General features: G+C 38.4%; 1 protein-coding gene across 1 annotated transcript; it reads right to left on the bottom strand.

The window, feature by feature from the left end:
* Positions 1–1,148: 1,148 nt before the first annotated feature.
* On the bottom strand, positions 1,149–19,123 carry LOC140232471 (centrosomal protein of 76 kDa-like). Its single transcript, XM_072312561.1, has 13 exons — positions 18,947–19,123; positions 16,361–16,628; positions 15,258–15,482; positions 14,439–14,624; positions 11,184–11,281; positions 10,762–10,890; positions 9,601–9,792; positions 8,708–8,871; positions 7,851–7,971; positions 4,326–4,430; positions 3,531–3,638; positions 2,932–3,149; positions 1,149–1,385 (listed from the first exon to the last, which is right to left on the bottom strand). Exons 1-13 carry the CDS (start codon positions 19,064–19,066, stop codon positions 1,247–1,249), a joined length of 2,073 nt encoding a protein of 690 aa, XP_072168662.1. The 5' UTR covers positions 19,067–19,123; the 3' UTR covers positions 1,149–1,246.
* Between the last annotated feature and the right edge of the window lie 4,182 nt (positions 19,124–23,305).

The following is a 23,305-nucleotide window of genomic DNA, read 5'->3' as shown; positions in this document are numbered from 1 at the left end:
ATAGATTTTTTTTTTTTTTTTTTTCAGTGGGCAAGTATGTTTGATAAAATCATATAAAGAACAGATTAGCATACATGTACAGTGCACTCCCGTTATAATGAACATGGTTATAATGAAATTCTGGTTACAACGAATTAAAAATTCAAGCCACAACATTATCAGCTCTATGTTTTGTTATTGTTTATTTGTTCGGTTATAACGAAATTTTGATATAACGAAAGAAAACTGCTAGTCCCGAAGACTTCGTTACAGTGGGAGTCCACTGTAGTAAGCTTCAGCATTTGCATCACGGCAGGGAGAAAGAAACCAGTTTCGTGGAGTACATCCACAGAGGCTCTACCCGACACGAGGGCGGCATGTCCTCAGCAAACGTGACCCAACGACAACTGGGGCATGCAATACTGGATTGGAGGTATTCAAAATGCTATAAAGCCCATTTGGCTTTATTCAGTCCCCCGGGATAATCTCCACTGCTTCCTACAGACTGCTGATATTTCAGGATTTCATTTTTCCACGGATAGAAGGCGGAAATTGCCGGTGGCGGTTGCAACTCTGCTGCTTGTCTGTTCCCGCAGACCCCTTTCTGCGATGCAGCGATCTGCGTGATCGAGTTGTCCCCAGAGCATCAGCTTCCTGTCATGTGACACAATGTCCTCTCGCTGCTCAAGCTTCCACAATTAAAGGAAACCACAGCCCAAATATCAAAGTGGCTTGAGAAAGAGAGGCAACATTTATAGTAGAACACATCAGTGAAAGTTTGAGGAAAATTGGGCAATTGATTCAAAAGTTATGAATTTTCAAAATTTTGTTGCCATCATCACTGGATGACTGGGAGACTACTACACTTAATAACATCATTTTGGACAGCATAAAGAGAATATAATGAAAATTCCACAAAATCTAATTTTTCCAGTAAAGCACACATTCCATCAACTTGATACTGACATATTTTACGGGTAATATCATTTCCCCTGCTTCCTGAAAGAGGAAAGTCAAGTGCTCTTCATTATGCTAGAAAAGTGAAAATATGTTGAATTTTCTTATCATTGTCCTTAATGATATCATGAAGTATAGTAGTCTCCTTGTCCAGCGATGATGACACACAAACTTTAAAAATATATGACTTTTGAATCAATACTTTCCTCCTTTTCCTTTCAATATTTTCCTCATACTTTTGCTGATGTGTTCTACTATTATTACTGTTTTCACTCAATCCACATTTATAATTGGGCTTAATTGGTTTCCATTAAAGCACTGACTTGTACTTGCAGGCAAACATGACCCACAAGGCCAGGGCTGCCTCGGGGTATGTGAAGGCACGCACCCGCACAGCCAGCCTGACATGGTCGCCACGGCATGCGATGATTTCTTGACACACTGGTGACCTGAAAACAAATCAACACAGGGCAGAAAATATGACTGTAAAACCAGAAATTTTCGCGTACATCTTAATTCACGAATTTGCATGCATTTTATTTCACAAATTTTGCAAGAGGCAAAGTTCACAATATTAGAATATTAAAAATATTATTTCTTGTCTACACTGGACAGAATGCCAGTGGCAACTCCTAAAAATTTCATGTCGCGAAAAGGCCGTCGACTTCAAATCGAAAAATGCTGCGAATATTTCTGGTTATACAGTATCCTATCAAGTCCCGTGGTAATTTTGCTGTACAAATTCTCTCCTACTCCTCATTGAATAGGCAACTCAGAATCTTAAATGTGAAGTCTACTTTAGAGAAAGAACTACTGTACAACAAGATATTTTCACAGCATGACACGTTTGCAAATTGGAGCCAACTTCATTTTTTTTTTTTTGTGGCATGAAATTTTTGCGAATTGTCACTGGCATTCAACGCATACAGTGCAGACAAGAACTTTCTTGTGCATTTTAATTTCGCAAATTTCGGCTCTCGAAAAATTTGAGAAATTAACATGCACGTGAACATTCCTCATTTTACAGTTAATGAAATACATTAAATCTGCAAATGGGTACAAAACATAGTAAAAATTTGTCAATTTTACAGAAGCCTGTTTGGTGTGCACTCCTCATCCATAGCCATATGCTCCTTGCATACCTCATCAGCTACTACAACATTCATGTTGAATTATGTTGAGTTGTGAAGAGTGTTTGACACAAACTGACACAAAGCAATGCAGTGAATACAAAGATTTTTACAATATTGGGCAAATATCAGGCAATTAATTACTTCAAAGAATGTTCACTAGGCACCGATGATTAACGTATTCTAGGAATCAGTGCTTACAATGTACACTGTACATTTCATCAGGGGACATATTTCATAGCTTCCCACAATTCTTCACATGCATGGATGATTGAAACACAGAGAAAAAAATGCTGTCAGTACTAATATCATACTCTACTACTCAATTACACTACATTACTACTCCTACTACTACCTACTACTACTACTACTACTACTACTACTACTACTACTACTTCTACTACTACTACTACTACTACTACTACTACTACTACTACTACTACTACTACTACTACTACTACTACTACTTCTACAACTACTACACTACAACATCACACTCTACTACTGTAAAAGCTGTTCTTTTCGCAAGTAGGGTTTAATTTTCATGAATTTTGTGAATCACTGTTCGACTGCAAATTCAACAATGCACAAAAATATTGCAAACGGACAAGCATTAGTGCACTTACCATAGCCACAGCGTCAAATCTGTGAAAACATCTTACGGAAATGTCTGTGACCGCTTCATTCACGACAATATTTGTACGTGGCTATAACAGCTTTTAGAGTACTAGTACACTATACTACTTTACTAATAATATATTAATACTACACTTAAATACACTACACTTAACTACACAGTACAATACAACACGGCGTTATGCTGACATTTCAATGTAATATCAGAACGACATGGCATGGTACAAACCTGAGGCACATTGCAAACACCTTGCGTGCGTTGCGGTGGACAAACTGGATCGGGAAACCCTTGAACGTGTGCCCGTCCGGCACCGCCCTCCTTATTGCCTGCTGGAACTCCTCGTTGCCGGGTGACAGCCCCGTGGTCCTCTCAAGCTCGTAGGCCGCCAGGGCGGGGTTGAGAAGGAAGCTGAGCTCCTCGTCCCACACACTGGTCAGTCCAATGTCCTGCGAAGGGTCAGTGAGACACAAACAATAATGATTATGAAGATATGGAGAGGTGAGCCTGTACAGCGCCAACTTTATAAGGAAAATCCCATCATGGTATGTTGCTTTGTATGAAAACCAAAATCAGAGAAGTAAATCAGTGAAAATTTGGAGAAAAAAAATCAGAGCATTCAAATGCTTTTGAGATGCACAATTATGTAAAACATCATTATTATTTTTTTTTTTTTGCATAACTACTAGGTTTCAGAAAAGGGGAGCTTATCATATTCAGAGCTTATCTTGTCATTTCAACTGTTTCAACAGGGATAGCATGACTATGTTTGACAACTGCCTAACATCTAGTCCACGACGGTACCAAACCATGATGTCCATGAAACCTACCTTTCTGTGGTCTACGGTCAGAGCTCTCAGCTCCAGCTCCAGCTCATTGCTGACCAGGGCGTGGTCAAAAGAAGACGGCACCAGGGGTGGGATATTGGGCCAGTGAGACTGCAGACAAGAAAATGAGAGAATGGGGAGGTAGAGCACAAAGTTGTGAAAATTCATACATAATATGAAAGACATCCTTTTTCTATTCATTTAAAAAAAATATTGGTGGCACTGAACAGGATGTCTCTTTGAGCTGACAACCATTAACTTCCCTTACATAGAAATGAACAGCACACTAATCATTAGATTTTGTGTCGAAGTTTGCTTTCTTACAGGCATTAAACAGCATACCACACCTCTGTAGTATTGCTACGCTATTACAACTCTACAGCAACTATTTCATGCAACAGACATTACTCTTTTTGATTTGTTTTCATTTTAGAATGTAAATTAAGTGATGATTTGTATGTTGGTCAACTAAAGACTTGCGATGTGGGATATTATCACCTCAATTATTATGTGCTTGTGATCTAGATAATGGTTTACACGAAATTTATGAACCTTGACTGTTTGCTTGCACTTGAAGGGCTTTGAAAACTATCAGTTTGTCATGAAAAGGTCACAAGGATCTCCGATTTCACCTTGTTACATCCTATACCTCATAAATATACCGCAACAGCAATAGAAAATCAGGACTGCCACATTCACCGAGTTAAGAAACTATTCATCATTGTAACCAAACTTGCTACAATGAGCCTTTTTTTTTTTTTTTGTATTTCCCCGAATATGCCAATGGCAATGGCTCACCACATTTGACGGACCACACACCGAGGAGATGGCATCAGCGCTCATGGCTTTCCATAGTGAGGAGTCATGGAGGTCGAAGTAACACAGCTCAACTTTATCCGTGGGCTGGTATACACACAAAATAAATATGCAGACAAGGATAATAACAGTGCTTTGTTCAATTGTGCAAATTTTAACACATAGTTATTGCATGATTGCGTAATGATTGTGCCCGAATGCAGACAAGATTAACTTTGAGCACTTTCCTGGAAATTAAGCATTGACAAATGCCATGTAAGATATTCTTTACAGATTACGTAGTGAGAGAATTGGTCAAAGCAGGTGATACACAGATGAAAACTAGCATAATATCTTGGTTGAAATAAAAGTAAAGGTCTCCTCAAAGTGACTTCAATATGGGAAAAATACTGACATTAATCTCTCCCTACAGAATTACTTTGCAGTAACACATGTATACATACTATAATTAAGTGTATACATCAAGTACTTTTGAAGGTATGGAGAACATAGTGTAACTTCAGAACTAAATGGTAAAATTTTAGCATAACCAGACCTTTGACCCTTGACCCCATAACCCCAAAATTCCCCAAAGAATTATTGTCAGGCAATATCTATCAAGTTTCATAATGACACCTTGAGCCTTTTCAAAGCTATGGAGAAAAAAAGTTGAATTTTAGCATCTGCACTTGATCTTTGACCTTTTGCCTTTGACCCTTCAGAATCATAATCTTGGAATACATGCATGTTACACTAAATTTCATGAGAATACTTTCAGGCACTGCAGGGATATGGGGGGGGGGGGGGAAGGGAGTGATTTTTTAAGAATTTGACCTTTGACCTCGAGCGTGTGCACCCAAGAATTGATAAGGCCAGCTTTGTCCGTCCACTCGTACATACATACGTACATATGTCAAGTTTCATTCAGATACCTAAAACGATTCTTAAGTTATGTTGCCTATAAACGCAATTACGGACAGAAAGACAGAAAGATGGACGGATGGAAGGACAGACAGACTGCCGGATGGTCAACCTGAAAAACATAATGCCTCAGATGACACTTTGTGTCGGAGGCATTAAAAAAGCACACACAATTACAACAATTTGATACATATTTCAATCAAACAATGTTATCTGATTTTGTGATGTGAAGAGCTATTCACATAGGCAGCAGTCATCTTATAGACATAGGACCAGAAGAGGATGCCGATGGGCCTTTAATCCTCATCGATTCGTTGTTTACCTCTAATTACTGCCATTTAGAATGTACATCTTCCCATGGGAAGCACTCTACTAGAATGTGGGGAGATTGGTATAAATAATTCACGAGATGCCGCAACAAGTCAGTGAGGGGGAGAGAGAAAGAGACCGAGGATGAAAAAAACTGAATAATACATTGGATATTTTCAAGAGTTCAGTACGGTTAGCTGGAGATGGATATGAATGAATTACATGATAACGGAATGTCTCAGATGGGGCTTGTGAGCTCTTGAGGTAAATCTCGTTATTTTTCTCTCCATGAAAAACAGGCAAATCCTCCATCTCTATCTAAAGGCCATTGGGAATAATCAGTTGAATACATTTCAAAGAATCTAAGATGCCGCTGGCTTTGCAAGAGAGTGGACTGTCCTCGGTACGGCATTTAATACTTAGGTGATTTTTCTAGGTGATTCAGTTAATTATTTTTCTGAGTAGTTTCATACACCTGTATTAAGACAAAGCCTATTTGAAAATGTGAAGTCCTACGTCACAAGCTGCAGGGCTGAAGGATCTTGACATGTAATTTCATAGGATTTGCTGTTTAAAAAATCCAAAAACATTTCTTTATCAACGTCATTACTAGTCATACATTTGCACATGCAATAAAGAATGAACACAGCATCACCCACAATCATCTTCGGCTTTACGTATGAATGCCAATACATATCTCTATTCATGTACTTTGTGGTTTCCAGATCAGGGATACACGAATAAATGAAACTCTTGAAAAGTTTCCTGCATCAAAATATTCTGTTTCCCACCAACTCTACGAAGAACTTTGAAACTTCTCAATACGTTTTGCACACATGCAACCCAGACAAAAAAACTTGGCGACACTTCTATCACGCTATCCCGCAGACAACACAGAATACTTTGAACCTGACACAGTGATTGTTGCCAGTAGCTTCCATGTGAGTTGCTATGCGAGAAACAAAAAAATCCTGTTTTAATGTTACTCCGGACAGATTTGTGACAAAAAACAAAGACTCGGCTCAAGAAGATTTCTATCACTTCTATGACTCTTGCTAGCTATAAAATTGCTTGTTTGTTTGTTTGTTTCATTTCCATATGAGAAGATGGCTGGATAGCCCGTATTCAGCTGCAATAGCTGGTCTTCCATGGGGTCCAGTTGGATGTAAGGCAGGACCACTCCACCAGGTTAAACACCCTGCTCTTTGCAATGAATAAATGAAGCGTGCTCTTTAACATGCACAAGTTGTGACTCTCTCAAACACGGGACCTCCATTTTATGTCCTATCCGAGGGACAGAATGTTTTGCCTCTTACTAGAGGGGACAATATGATTACACACAACAATGCTCAGTGGAACCTGGGAATTAAACCGGGGTCCTTTGGATCATGAGGCAGATGCACTAATGACTTGTCTAACATATGCCACAACCTTGGTGTGTACCTTGACTCAAACATGACAATGTCTACACAAATTCAGTTTGTTTTGAGATCAGTTCAAAGTCAGTTACATAATAATGTTTCATCTATACATATCTTAACAGTAGTGCTACAGTACTAAGAAAATATGTAATGCATTGATTTCATCCTGCCTGGATTTCAGTAATGGCCTCCTGTTCAGTTTGCTTCTAAACTTATTAGCAAAATTACAAAAATTACAGAAGTCGGCTGCTCATGTAATAAACCTCTCCAACAAACACAGTCACATCACACCAGTCCTGAAATTACTCCACTGGTTTATTATATAAACATATTATTATATAAACATATTATTTTCAAGATTCTTTTGCTTTTATTTCACTATTTAAATGGCTCTGCTCCACAATACAACACCAGCCTGGTCAACCAATACATTCCCTCTAGACTTCTATGTCCTCAGAACTCTTGCATTTTCATTATCTCTAAAGTGCACACAAAGTGGGGGAATGAACCTACTTGGCCAACAATAATTGATTGCCATTACTTTTCTTCAATGTACTTACTGTACCGTTTCACTCTCTTTCTTGTGCGCAAGTAACTCATATTTTGCACAAGTTGCGCCTGGAGCATTTAACTAAAAGACTGATTTGGCGTCTTGTACACTTTATCTACTACTACTACTAAATTAAAATTGGCATTCAAATACTACTTACTCTACCAAATCTATCCTTGAATACAGGGGGTAAAACTTTTGTTTCTTTTTTTTTCCCCCGTTTCCTTTCCATGCACATAATTTTCAGCACAGAGATGAGATGACTTCAGATTACATGTACCCCATCTAGTCCCCTGAATCACACATTTCCAAATGGCTTATGATTACCTGACAGTTTGCATAGAAGGCCTGGTGGTTGAAGACACAGCCAATGGTGCGGTATTGGTATTGAGGAGTGGGCTGCTCCACGGATGGGGGATCATTGGGATTCACAGGACGGTGGATGTACCTTGGTAGTCAATGGCAGAATGAAGGAATGATGACTAGATAAATGGTGACATAAATAATTAGACAAATACATGAATAGAAGAGTACTGATGTTTAAATACACACATATGTACAAACATACTTTAACAACCACACAATTGTGCACATACATATACACATGTATACACACACATACATTTAAAAATGCAGAATACAACCTCGACATCTGACCTAGAATCTAAGTCTCATCAATCAATGTCCCTGTCATACTTCACCCATGGAACATTTGAAACACGTCTGACCTTTCATCACCTCCCAAAATCAATTTTACAAATTAGTAGAACTGATCTGAAACCAAGAAAAGCAATAATAGCAGCCCTTTTGGTGCAGGGGCACACAGACAGAATTGTAATATCACGGTCATCCCAGTTTATGACAGTTGAATTATCGTACAAAGAATGACAAAGCTGACGTTCAACCTAAGGGTTTGACCTCTAACCTTGCAATCCCTTCATCTTCAGTGATGATCTATGTTTACCAACAACTGATTGCACAATTGTTATTCTTCTGTAGCCCATATTTGAAAATGTGGTAAGAGATACTGGTATATAATCATTAAAATAAGTTGCATTGATATTGTTTGCAATGTCATAAGCCTCATTTCCTCACTGCACTCCATGTTTAGACAGAAAAGTCAAATACAGCATTACGCCGAGTCCAAAGAGTCACATGACATGTCACATGACATGTCAAATTACCTCTGACAGGTGAGGCTCTCCCAGAATGTGACCAGTCCGTCTGCGCCCGAGGTCATAACCCAGGAGTGCGCCTGACCTCTGCCCTTTGTGCCCACACAGATAAAAGCGTTGAGGCCAAACCCCAGCAGCAGACTGCACAGTAGTACTGCATGATCTTCGCAGTCCTGGCAGGAATGGAAGGGTTAACCTTTCAGCGCCCAGAGGTTTGTTGCAAATTAACCTTCAAGTTAGCTCACTTCCTCGGCAAGTTTGCGAGGAAGTGAGACTGTGATGCACAACAGCAATTCTTTTTCTTTCTTTCTTTATATTTTTTGCTACACAACACCACTGTTTGGGGTTATGAATAGCTGTTTTGGCTGCAGCTTTCCCTGGGTAAGCTCACTGATACAAGCTGTTTCACAAAATATAGACCAAGTGTAAAAGAAGAAAGCATCTTCGGATTTGCACCTGTCGCTTGCTGGCTCACTCATCTACAGCACTACCAACTGAGCTCAGGCCAGTTCATGGGAGCGACATGATGAACTTTAAACAAATATCTTCTTGCCTCCATTTCCTCCTCCATCCAATAAATGCTTGAAAGAGTCTCTAAGAAAGACATATCATCTTGATAAAAACGGATTAGATTTTTCAGGTTAAGTATGCCACTGGAAAACATGCTTTTTCTGTCTTTTGGAATTTGAAATTATTTTGCTCTTGTTAGAATTGAATGTCATTTATAATTATCATTACTATCATGTCTATTTATTCTTTTAATTTTTTTTTTTTTTTTTTCAGTAGCAAAGGTGGGATTATCAAGCTTCAACAATACATTTATAGCCAAATTTTGGGACGGGAAATTAGCCAAAAACTAGCCACAGGGTTAGAATGTAATCTCAACGTGGCATCTCACTCACCCCTTTATTTTTACAGATGAAGGCGTGGACGCTGCTCCAAATTTCTTTCGGCTGTCCCCCTCCCACGGCAGACACCCGCTCGTACCCAACCACGCTGACGAATCGGGCGGCATGCCGAGGAGAGTCCAGGAGGCGGGCCCCCGAGAGCGGCTTGACGAATGAGCAAACTGGCCTGTTGACACCATTCTCATCCTACATATAATAATAATAATAATGATATGAATTTACATTAAGCCAAATTCACTCTGTAGAGTGCTCAAAGTGCATACATACTATTATCATCCCAGTCTCTGGATACATTATTTCCCAGCAAACACTGACAGTGCTCACTCTCCACTCCCTGAGGAGCATTCTAGACAGTCACCATTTTACAGGCACGCACATGCTGATCAAGCAACACAGACATTCTCATCCTACCAGGTACCTATTTATACTTCTGGGTGGAGAGCAGCAATGTGGATAAAGTGCCTTGCAGAAGTGCAAATGTGCATTTCAGACAAAACAGTTTCATAGGCAACATCCTCTTCTTGCTTTGGTATCTAAATGGCATCCCAATTAATTTGCTATTACACTACATAGGACTTTGATGATGGCAGAAAGGGGCTGATTTGCTCAAGAAACCCCCTGCCCTACCAATTTGGGGCACACATCTTCACTGCACACTGCAATGTGCTTTATTTTCCTTCTCTAAACATCCCCTACCATAGTGTATCAATGATAACTGCTATAGAAACAGAGGGGAAAGTGTTTTTAAAGTTTGACAGCATCAACTTGTACAGTATCCTTTCTGTGTCTCAAGTTAGATTCAGGGATTCTGACATTACATCTATGTAAACAATCCTCACGTTCAGCTCCTGCTAAATATTCCTGTTCCAGTCAAATATCATTTGGTGGAGACATTCTTGAAAAAAATGCTAAATGTGCGCAAAAAATATGAAAAAAACAAGCCGGCCATAATCAATGATCTGAAATCATATATGTGTTAAGCATATTGGCATTACACAATTTGGGGATTTTAGGCAATACATTCTTTCACCACATTACATGCTGGTAAAACTGCCAAGATGTTTCATGTAGCAGGGTTGTTTTCAGTATTTTTCACTTTATTACATCCCTTAATAATTTTACTTGCTTACATTAAGCAATGAAAGCACAGCTCACCTGTGCAAATATCTTGACCAGTCTATCCTGATGCGAGGGTCGGATTTGCAGGTATTCCCTCCACCACTGCTTGGCATACACCAGGAAGAGACGCTCACGCTCCGCTATGCGGTTCCTTTCCACCGAGATCTGGTCCAAAAAAACGAAGAAAACAAAACAAAAATGGACTAGTACTGAGCAGTGTCTTAAAACATGTGGTACTATCTATAGAACAACTAAAAAGATTCTAATTATCCGATTGGTTAACTGCTCATCATATTTCACACACATAGTTTTATAGTTTCAGATATCAGAAGAAAAATGAGTACATCACAAAATAAACATCACCCTGTCAGACACACACAACACACACACACACACACACAGACACTTGCCTACGTATTTCCTTTCACTGTCTACACGGTACCTCTTTTGAGCCCTACCTGTGTTGATATCACTTCTTCCGTGAGCATCTGGTCTGGTCTTGGGAGGAGCTCCAATTTGACTTCCAAGATTCCTACAGGAACTTTGCACTCAGCTCCTATATCACAGGGAGAAAGAGGGTAAACAGAGTACATGACAATAAGTCTCCAAGTCACAATCACATCTCTTTTTAATTACAACATAATGAATATGCTTCAAATGCGAGGCATATATATATATATATATATATATATATATATATATATATATATATATATATATATATATCGAGCTTCAGCACCAGGGATCTATTTCATTGGGAAGGGTAAAATCATTGCAAATTACAGTTCTTGCAGTTACCCTAGCAACAAATCAGATGCATTGGTTCTTATCAACAACCTGTTGACCACATTCACTGCATTCATTATGCAGTGCAGTTGTTGCATTGTCTATTAAAGGTGCAATCACACATCGCCGGTTTAGATGGCGGTTCATGGCGGTTCAGCAAATCGCCGTGCTCCGCCAAAGACCGTGTTTACACCGTATACAAACCGTGGTCATCCGTCACCCATCCGCCATGAACCCCGAGAACCGCGGGGAACCGCGGGGAACCGCCAGAAAAATTAAACATGTTTAATTTTTCGTGGCGGTCTTGGCGGTTTGAAATGGACCGTGTTCACATCGCCGTTCATCGTGTTAAGAACGGCATCCTCCGTGTTTGCACCGCAAGATCCGTGATAATACCGTGTTAACACCGCCATAATTTTCAAGCGAAAAGAAACAATGAACTTAAAAGAGAATAATGGCTCCGGCGACACTTCGTGGCGGAGCAATAAAAAATGGAGACAAAAGCAAAGATAAACCCATAATGCAAGATCGGGCAAATATATTAAATGCTACAGTTTCCTTACTTCTTTAACACATATCAGTAACAAATAAAGTTTAATGTTCAAAAAGTTGTTAGGTATGTTGAATAGGTACATCATTTACATTAAAAGGTAAGTTCATAATTTTATCAAAGGTTAACAGCTTTTAAGATGGCCAGCAACGTGTTACACACAGAAGACTTATGTAAATATGTTGGGTTCTGCTTTCGTGATTATGTATGCCATTTTTGTAAGACTGCATGTTGATACAGATATGTTGAAACTTAAGAGAGTAGAGGGAAAAGCAATGTTGAAACTTGAAAAAACACCATTATTATGTTACATGAACCTGTAAGTAAAGAGGAAACTATGCACATAATACTATGTTTCTTTGATAATGTATAATGTACATAATATGTCTTTTTATTGACTGTTGTTAAAGATATTATTATTATATTATCATCATTACCGTTCTTATATAGCGCATAATACCTTTGGCAAGGTCTCTATGCGCTTTAGAGGGGGAACAAAAAGATAAACAGGAAAATGTAATTTCAGAAACAGTAACATGCTGCATATATCATCATCTACAGTCACTATGTTACTATTTTAACAGTTAAGTATTTAAAACATTTTGGACTTATTGATGGAACTTGCATGTTCTATCACTTGGGATGCTGTTAAACAGTTCTGGGGCGGCATAAACCACGTTTGCCATAGTAGTTTCTCGTAATGGATCGAGGGTATCACATACAGATTCCCCTTACGATTTAGGAACTCTCCTAGGCTCATATTTCACGAGAAGCTGTGAAAGATAAGAAGGAGCAATTTTGTGAAAACATGGATAAACAAGCAACAAGATCTTAAATTCAACACGCGAAATAATTATGTTAAAACTTAATTAAGAAAAATTTTGAAAAAGAGAGATGTTGAAACGAGCAAGTACTTGTACATCACTTGATAAATAAACCTACAAATGAACAGGAAACTCTGGAAACTATTTTGGATTCTTCTTTGATATGTATGTCTTTTTAATGACAGTTAATACGGATATTTTAAAAATTAAAAGAGAAAGAGAAAAGTTACGTTGAAACTTGAAGATAATCGCTTGTTGCATCATTTATATCAATATGTAAAACACAGGGGATTACAACGTTTCATAATTTCTTTAGAATTGTGTTTACCTAACAAAGCAAAACGCTCCTTGTTGAAACCCATTGAGGACAAATGAAAGGGCTCTGATTGCATCCAACTACATGGGCTTGGTATGGACTCCTCCACCTTCCGGGACGATACGTGTTACTACCGCGTCAATCCGCGTTTGCTCCGTGTTCAAAACGTGTTGAGAACGTAGTCAAAGTGCTTTCCGCCATCATTGGGACACGGTTCACGGCGGTTTGAGAACCGCCATGAACCGCCATCTAAACCGGCGATGTGTGATCGCACCTTAAGGGTTTACATTAAGTCATACGGACGAGAAAAAGTAAATAAAATGTAGTTCTAATGCTCCTCCACACCATGACACTTGGGCAGTTCTGCGTAATTTTCAATTTCAAGTAATGATCAAAATGACTGCTACATGCCACAGTACAATGAAAGCGCTTCTCGCAATTCCATTCCTGTCCCACGTAGCTTGCATTTTATGTGATGATCGACTATCAAGCAGTGTTCCCTACTAGATTTGCAAATAAATGCTAAGTTTCTGTCACTCTTTTGTGAGCAAAAGTAATGGCCCTCCAATAATGTAGCAACTGGTCATTTGAAAGAAAAAAATTCATAGATTTGTCACACAACTTACATCAAAGCAACGCTTGGCATTTTCTCTACAACTTTGCTCATTACATGTCCAATGTAACAAAAATCCATAGAAGTTACACAGATTTGAAAAACAGAATGTTTTCCCAAAGCATGACTACGATGCTGTCTCAGAATAATGTGGCACACAGGGGCTTTACACCGTGGCACATGAAGAGTTTGGAATTTTGATTACCGTATACGCCATACATTTAGGAAGTCTATTTTTTCATGAATCAGGATTTCCTGACAATTTCACAAGTTTGTAACAAATAAAGACAGAATAAACTGACCAGAAAGAATATAAATTATTAGTGGAAAATTGAGCAAAGAAAATGGGATTCCATCGGGAATCCCATTTTCTTTGCTCAATTTTCCACTAATAATTTCACAAGTTATTAAATTCATGATCGTGGAGTACAGCAATGGACGGAGAAATGTAAACGTGCATGTCACATTCATTTTGGGATCTGCAAATATTTTCATGCGTTGCTACATACATGAATAGCATCTGACGTATGAAATTTGCAAAAGATAAAAACCTCACAAAAATAAAAACTCGCAAAATACATGGCATATACAGTATTCTGGAGACTGAGTGGAACACCCTCCTACCAACGCCCAGCAGCTCAAGAGGGATGCTCTGCCGACCACTGCTGGTGGACAGCACTGTCCTCCATTCTAGATAATGTGACGAGAGGAGGGTTGTTTCGCCCGTGGGATCTGTCTTGATGAGGACCAAGTGGATGGGGTTGCTAAGCGACAGGAGAGTGGTGGTGTCTGCCATCCTCGCTGCATCTCCTACACACAGAGAACAGCGAGAGGGAAGGGGGATATGATATATCAATGATGGCTAGCATGGGGATGAAACATGGGAAATGAACTATCAAGGGAGATTTTAAAGTAAAGTCCCTGTGTGAAGTTGAGGGCCATATATGCATACGAGAGAGAAACATATTAAACAGCATCTAAAGATGACCATAACTGTCCATGCACATGCTTCATATTTAACAATTTTCCATACAGTGCATGATTGTATACCGTCAAATTATGAATAAATTACGTATACTATCCAGGTGTGACTGACATTTGAATGTCAGAAAGGCTCCCTTTTTCATGCAGAGTCGGGGTAATTACCTGGCACTGCTTTCAGTTTTATGCCCATGCATGCAGAAGGAAATCCAAAGCAGGAAAACCCCAACTATGTCAGAGTATTGTTAACATTCGAAACATTTCATAGTCACAAATACATAATATTAACCAATCTTGTGGAAAATGATGCAATAAGCTGCTTACACTTACTATGAGAATCATAGCAGAATGTTTGACATTAAGGACAGCCTGTGTCTTTATCATACCTCATATATTCTAATTGTTGATGTTGCTTTTTTTTCTATTGAATACAAGTTTAGTTGATGAGAACATTTTCCATACCTCCTGTACGATTGTGAAGTTCAACTAAAAAGCCTTCCTGGAAATCAGGCTCGCAGGCACAGGGCACTGGCCGCGACCGAAACCTCTGACCCCGGAAGTGGATGTGGACAGCGAATGTGGACGTGGTCTGACCCGGAAGCGCTTCCGGCTCCTGGAGATGCTCCAAGAATGCCTTGCCTCCGAGAATCTGGAAGTACAGGTAGCGCCGTGTTGGGTCGATGTTGGCTGGTTTGGAAGAGGTGACGGAGATAAACATTCAGTCATTTTCAAGCAAAGAGCAGGCTGCACACCAAGGAAGGAGCTTAGTTCCATATACAGCAGTACATTGTAGTAACAGACTTCTGAGAGTGTAGACTTATCTTCACCTCACTATACAAAGACACAACATGCTCATTGCACAAAGATAGGCAAGTTTTTATAAAATATCTGCAGGGCTGCCCACTTCTGCATCTGCAGATCTAAAAATATACTGATGCAAGTAAAAATCATATTCTGAAGGCAAAAAATCCAATTTTGGCATAAAACTGTCCTAATTGCATTTAAATAATACACTATCACACTAGATCAACCTTTAGAAAATCACATTTTCAGTTAAAAAGCAACATTTCTCAGTTTCTCTGAGGGAAAAATGGAGTACTTATATCCATGATGTGATATTTGATATGCAGCCATTCACTCACCACATTTTAGTTCTAGTTTCCAGAGGAAACTGTTGTAGACGGCAGCAAAACAATTGACAATTGCAAACTGCAGTACAAAAGCAAACAGGTAATTTTGAAGGTGACATGCATAATTAGATTTGAAACTGTTAATTGGCCACTCATTAGTTTGTTTGCGTGTTTGTTTTATTCTCCTTCCCCATCTCGAAATATCGCTCTTGAACAAGATCTGATTTGTATATGGTAACCTAATGTTCTGCCTTTTTTGCTCTTTTTTTACAATTCCTCTACATTGTTCAGTGATTGTGTTATTCTAATCAAGTTAATTGCTGTAAATAGTGTGATTCTGTATAATTTTTTCAATAAAACATAAATAAAAAAAAAAAGAAAAAAGAAAAAAAAGATTACATTTCACACACCAGACACACACATACACACACACACCTTTCTTCAGGGGGACTGCAGAGACACGATCGTCCTTGTTTATGAAGTGAGTGGCTTGTTTTGGGCGTGGACCATGTGATGCAGATCGTGATCCGGATGGACTACTCCTTTCTCTCCCGCCGATCTCCAATCTGTCCATGATTTCTTCCACCAAGCCTCTTTGACGCACGGCTTCAAGCAGCTCCTGCTCCCCCAAAGCCGAGCTCTCATCCACCTTGTCGCCGACTGAGTCGGAGAGAATGTCACGGATTCTTGCCTGGACATTCATCTGTGAAGCGGGTTGGCAAATTTTATGAGGAAATGCTATCAGTATCACATGATACAAAAACAAAATCAATTTCATTTATAAAAAAAAGAATATGAAAATGGCTGGAATCTGGTTCAAAATAAGTCCATGTATTGACTTTTTTAAAAACTTTCATTTTATGTCTTAAGACACTCAGCACTTCACTTCCTTTGCAATACATCCCCTTTCATCTGCAAGAATCTTCACGAGGCAGATTAAGACGGAAGGAGAAAGAGAAGGTCTTCATGAATTATGTGTGGATTAAAGTAAAATTTACTCACAATTTGAGACTACCACTCTGTGTAAAAAACAAAAACAAATCAGTAATATAGAAAAACTCTAGATTTAATCTTTATTCTGTCTCTTTTCTTTCTTTTTTTTTGGGGGGGGGGGGGTGGGGTTGCTTTTTCACTTAGCTCCCTACCCTGGCCTGGTAAACCACAGTCAACTATCAACAGCAACAAAATACCATTTCAGAAGCCCGAATTTATGAAGGCCACGGTTACACACATGCACATCACATGCACCATATTAAATGTGCATCACATGATGCGCGAACAGAAATTGAGGGAAAATGCTGAAATGAAGATGAAAATTACTCGACTGGGCATATGTTGGCACTAATCTGATATATCTATCACCAATAAAGAATTATACTTCAAGATTATTCCACATTGCTTCTAATTGGGGAAATTAAGCTGAAAAGTGATAAAACCAGCTTTCCAGGATGGTACAGTTTTAAACACTTTCACATGATACAGCTCTGATTTACACTTTTGTGCAAATTTCTGGACGGAATTGACTTTTGTTTCACATGCTTTATCATTAAGTGAAATTTCATTTCATTTAATGAATAAATAGGCAAAATATGGTCAACATTATGATAACGTTCAAAATAAATGTTCAGATTGCTCAGCAAGAGGGCGGCGTCGAACTTCAATTATCAAAGGCACAAGTGCACCTGTGGAATTCTTTTGTACATCAATAAAAATCTGACAACTGTTTAAATAAGTACAGCCAGTTGGAACTCCCATGTATAAAACCTCCTTGGCTAGACCCCCTAATCTAGAAAGTAGATTTTCCTGCCTTGCTTGCTTTAGTTCACTTACTTCTTCTTTTGTTTGCCATACCCATGGCATGGTCGAAACTAACTGCGACCAGCCCAGACGCGAAGCATAACTGGGTGAAGGAGCGCCCCGGGGTTAGGTCAAAACATGAATTTTAGTCACAGCTCTAACATTCTGCCTTGGTGGATAACCCACCCAATTTAGTTGACCCACTATCATCTGTGTATGATTATGCTCCAACGATGTTCCAAAAAGTATAACCAAAAGCATAAAACAAATTCGCCTGAGTTTTGCCTCAAATATACCATAAATACTGCAGTTTCGAATATCGTGACCATATTGTTGATTCTGAATCTCCATAGTGAAATAATGCCATTTTAGTGCATGCGATGCATTTTCTTAGCATGGCCTTAAAAAGGTAACTCAACATCGGCACCTTTGCGAATTTCATGGTCATGCATCGCGTTCACAATTTACTAAGCAGATATGTACCTGAACCGTGTTTTAGTTTAGATCTAGTTTGTTACTTTGCTATAGAGTTGCTAAAGATTCTAATCTTTTCTGTAGTTTTTAATGTTAATTGGCAGCAAGGTATTTGGCCTTTGCCCTCATGCCCTTACCATGGCGAGCGAGCCCTGGCCCTGCACTGCCACTGCACTGGGCACATGTGTCACTCATTCCTTAAAGGGATGGTACAGTATTGGTGGAGATGAGAATTGGGCTTTTAACTTTTTGCGAGAAACCGAGAAAACACTTACGAAATAGTACAGAGCATACCATTTATTTAAGAGGAATTAAAAATTTATATGATGAAAATCGGGTTTGGAATTACTGAAACATCCAAAAACAAATTAAAACAAAGCGATCGTAATAAAGTGTGAGTCCCACACTTATTAGAATTGCTCTTTTTGGGATATCTCAGCCATTTCAAAACCAGTTTTCATCAAATGAATGTTGAATTCCTCATCATGCTCATAGAATTACATGCTCTTTATCTCACAAAAAAAATGTTAGAAACCTGAATTTAGGTCTCAACCAAAACTATACGATCCCTTTAACATCTTAATAAGATTTCTAGGCCCATGTAGACCTACATGTATACTATATTGCAATGTATGGCCAAATAAATAATCCCATCTTTTACACGCGCACGCATGATCATTGTCGATGGAAACGATAGGATAGGGCTGGGACTGGACTGAGTCTGGGAACATTCGATCGCGTCGATCCTACCTGATCAAGCTGATTATGTATGATCTGCTTCAGTTCTGTTATTTTCTCTGGTGGGAGCGCTCTTGCCATTTTGAGATTTTCATCGAATGCGTTGCAGAAAGTCGAGAGTGGCCGTAGCATGAGCACTTATCAGCCGAAATACATTTCCTGTCGACCAAGCACGGCCGGCCACGGGTAGTAAACAACCCCTTTATCCCCGGGGCCGTGTCCCACTGTTGTATGGCGAGACATCGCTAGTGCAGTGATGGAATGCGCGCGCTATATTTTGAATAGAATTTGTATCGAAGCGAGGCTGGCTTGTCTCGAGTATGGTAGCTTTGATGAGCAAAATTAATAGGATTACTATGAATGCCTTCCTTTGTACTTTTTTTTATTTTTTTTTTTTTTGACAAACAAAAAACTCCAGCGCAAACAATATGATTTGTTGAGGGTAACTAATTGCTCAATTAATGATTTCTTCGAACAAATTATTTAGAACAGAACGAACTGCTGTGTTTTAAGACTAACTACTCTCACTACTCTAATCTTGTTTTGGGGTATAAGAGGAGATTGATTTTTTTTTCGTTTTTTTTTTTTTTTTGGGGGGGGGGGTTGTTATTTTTTTTTAATTGTTTGATTTTTAATAAAGGAAATATAACGTCAGCTGTCAATAAAGCAAAATTAATGACATTAGTTTACTTTCTTCTGAAACAAGAGCACATAGCAAAATTCAAACAATGAAGCAAAATTAACATTCAAGAATGTCAGAAATGAGAAATCCACTTGCACAAGTAGAGAAGTCCTTTGCAAAAAAAAAAAAAAAAAAAAAAAAAAATCCCGTCTGATTGGCTGATATATGGATGATAAATGAAAATGATTCATACGTTATATTAGTCATATCCTGCTTTCAGATGGAGAAATACCAAAATAGAAAGAAATAATAACTTACGTGCCATTGGAACCGCACACTTTAATTATGTTAAGGGCTCATATTACATGCAATGTACCTTACAGAGAGGTTTTTTTCAATAAATAATGCGTCTGGTTATTACATACGAATCCAGAATATCCCTGTTGTTCTCATGACATTAAATATTTCGCTCTTTCTAGCTCACGACTTCACACCAGTGCTACACTCACTTACACTAAAATATTCCTACCCCGACTAAATGAGACTCCCACTCACGCTACATGATACCGAAAGACAGTATTATTATTATTATCATCATCATCATTATCATTTATCACTTAGCTGCAACATACATTGTTCTTGTATCAATGACATTTTCCGCATATAGCTCTAACCAATAATCTCTCTCTCTCTTTTAGGGAAAGTGGGGTAAAACGGGCCCTACAGTGTATATAAGGTATAGCGGGCCCCATATTGCTATCCATATATCACGTTGATTAAATGAAACATGTTTTGATGTGAATATTGTGTGATGTTTTGTTATCTGACTATACATCCAATATTATTATCTTTTTCTTCCCATGGGCTTTTTACCTAAGGCCTTGGGTAAATCGGGCCATACGGGGGTGACAACAACGACCACAAGCCGTTTGCCCCCGGCAGTTCAGAAAAAAAAAAAAAAAACTATGAAAAATTTTTCATTTCTCTGTGGGTTATTTTGTTTGTGTGTGTGTGTGTGTGTTAGAATTCTTAAACAATTTAAGAGAACACACTGGCAAACGCTATTTACCATATAGCAAGAGCTCATATTTGTCTTAGAGTATAAGAGCTCAGTTTGAGCAGCCTGAGAATATAAATTACACAAACACAACCAAACTACACTAAACATTTGTGCCAACATCTTTATTAACGCCATTTAAACACAGACTGAATGGGACACTCGTAGGATAATGCATGTCAGTTCAACAAATTAATTTGTGACTATTGTATTTCTTTTTTTTCCTGTCTAAAAGAAAAAGAAGAAATCTTTTGTGGCAAATATATTATAAGTATAAAACACATTTTAAACACTATTAAGAAGACGACCTAAAGGATTTGAATATTGATGAATGCGTAACGAAAACTTTTTTCTAACGAGTACTAACCCTATTTACATTCTTGTAAATACGAATGGTATAGTTATTTGAAACAAACCAGAGAGCAACACTGAACTTTACGTTGACTTACTATTATTCGGCGATGTCCAAGTTCATTCAACAGGCCCGCAGCCAGGGTTTTTCAAGGGGATTGGGGTGCGTATCCAGATAGTACTGTGTCAAACGAATGCTGATCTTTGATTACTGTTGCCCGAATAGCCGGGGGGGGGGGGGGGGGGGAGGTGGGGGGGGGGGAATCAAGGGACAATGATAACCCCATTTTTATAGAATAGTTACAACATTTTCAAGCCTAAAAAGTATGAAAAATTAATATCCAGGAAAGATGTGAATGGCTAGATCGTGTTATCTATCGCGTCTTGATCTGCGTGTGCGTCTTCAGTGTAATGTGTAGAGGGCCTACCCAGTATCTTATTGAGGTGTATATAGGCCTACCAAAGGGAGAGGTGTGGGAAGGGCGTCCCCCTGTCACACGAGATAACTTATGTATTTTTAAATTCTAGAACAATCAGGTGCACTTTGATTAAGTTTTTGCTAATTTTTCAATCAAAAGTAAGAAAAGTTGATATTAAGAGACAACGAGAATGTCTAAATATGGCACAATGGTAATAATTATATGTCATCTCTTTGACAATGTTTGATCCGCGTAGCGTATTTGCTTATAATCCCATTTATAGAGGTAGCAAGTTTTTCCTGAACATTGTTTTTTTTTTCTTACTTTTGGGACTGAAAAATTCAAAAATATTACACCAAAATGAGCACTAGATTGTTCAATTCTAATTCCATAACCATAAAAGCTCCCAGTGTGGGAGGAGGACACCCCTTCTCCTATGATAGGGTATATAGGCTCATTCATTCAGTCATTCATTCATGAATTGTAGAATGAATGAATGAATGAGCCTATATACCCTAGGAGAAGGGGGTGTCCTCCTCCCACACTGGGAGCTTTTATGGTTATAGAATTAGAATTGAACAATCTAGTGCTCATTTTGGTGTAATATTTTTGAATTTTTTCAGTCCCAAAAGTAAGAAAAAAAAAAACAATGTTCAGGAAAAACTTGAATAGCTAAATCGTGGCATCTTGTCGCCTCTTTATCCGCTGTTAAATGTGTCTTTTCACTATGAATTTATTTCATGGAGATGGACCAAAGGGGGACCGGAGGGTGTGTATGGGAGAGGGTGTCCCCTCCCCACCACACGAGGGAGGTTTTTACCTTTATAGATTTGAAATTCAGCAATCTGGTGCGCATTTGGTGAAACCTTTGCCATTTTTAAAATGGAAAAGCAAGAAAACCAATATTCAGATGCATGTTTCCCCCCTCCCAGGTATTATAGGCGTCTGTTCCCTATTGGAGGTGGATATCTGGGAACATACCTAGTAAGATATATAAAGAAAAAAAATGATTTCAAATCTTCCAAATATTACACATAAAGTGCACAAGATTAAAGGTTCCAAAATTGATGTTGCGAGACTTTTCATGGCGTATATCTTTTTGCGCGATTTTGATTGACCCGATTTTCAATTTGAATGACAAACGTATACGAAAATGACTGGCAAAAAACCTATGATTTTCTGATTGTGAATTTGATTGTGAATTATAAATAGATTCTAGGGCACCCTTTATGCAAATTTGTAGTTTGTATGTTTGTTTGGTTGTTTGTTTGTTTGTTTGGTTTTTTTTTGTTCTTCATGAACACCAAACATGCTGGAATGATGAAAATCACAAATCAAATTAGTAGGCCTATATCCAGTAGAACTATAGGCCTATTATAGGCGTTGATTAGATATTCCAACCGCGTATTGGGTGATGACTTTCTTTAGTTTCAGTTTCAGTTTCAGTAAGTTTTATTTCTCCACTTGTACAAAACAGACGATAAGTATAACAGCATCGAACATATTATTCACAAGTCATGAAAATATAAACAAAATGTCGCATTACAAATACATAATCATGTGAAATAATACATAAATATCATTTCAGATCTTTAAGTGTACAGGTGGAGGACACCGTTATCAATAAGCAAAACGCTTGACTTGGACAACGGCCTTTGCTTATTATGCCTTGTAACAATTTTTTTTTTTTGTACCTAAAGGAAGGAACGGAACTTTAGTGGTCTCACATTTCTAGGGCCTAACGGAGTCATTAAAACTAACAATATTTATTGTAGGACTTTATCCTTTTCAATCACATTTGCATGAGGAAAAATAAATTTGAACTTTGAAGAAACTGTCATGTGCCAAATGAAAAATCTTGAAATGGGATGCGTATTAACATTGTTAGTGATTGACGTTGTCTTTAGTCACCCGTCAGATTG

Source organism: Diadema setosum, chromosome 9, assembly GCF_964275005.1.
Source record: "Diadema setosum chromosome 9, eeDiaSeto1, whole genome shotgun sequence".
NCBI lineage: Eukaryota > Metazoa > Echinodermata > Echinoidea > Diadematoida > Diadematidae > Diadema > Diadema setosum.
The sequence above is the reverse complement of the archived record's forward strand: the minus strand, read 5'-3'. Positions and strand labels throughout refer to the sequence as shown.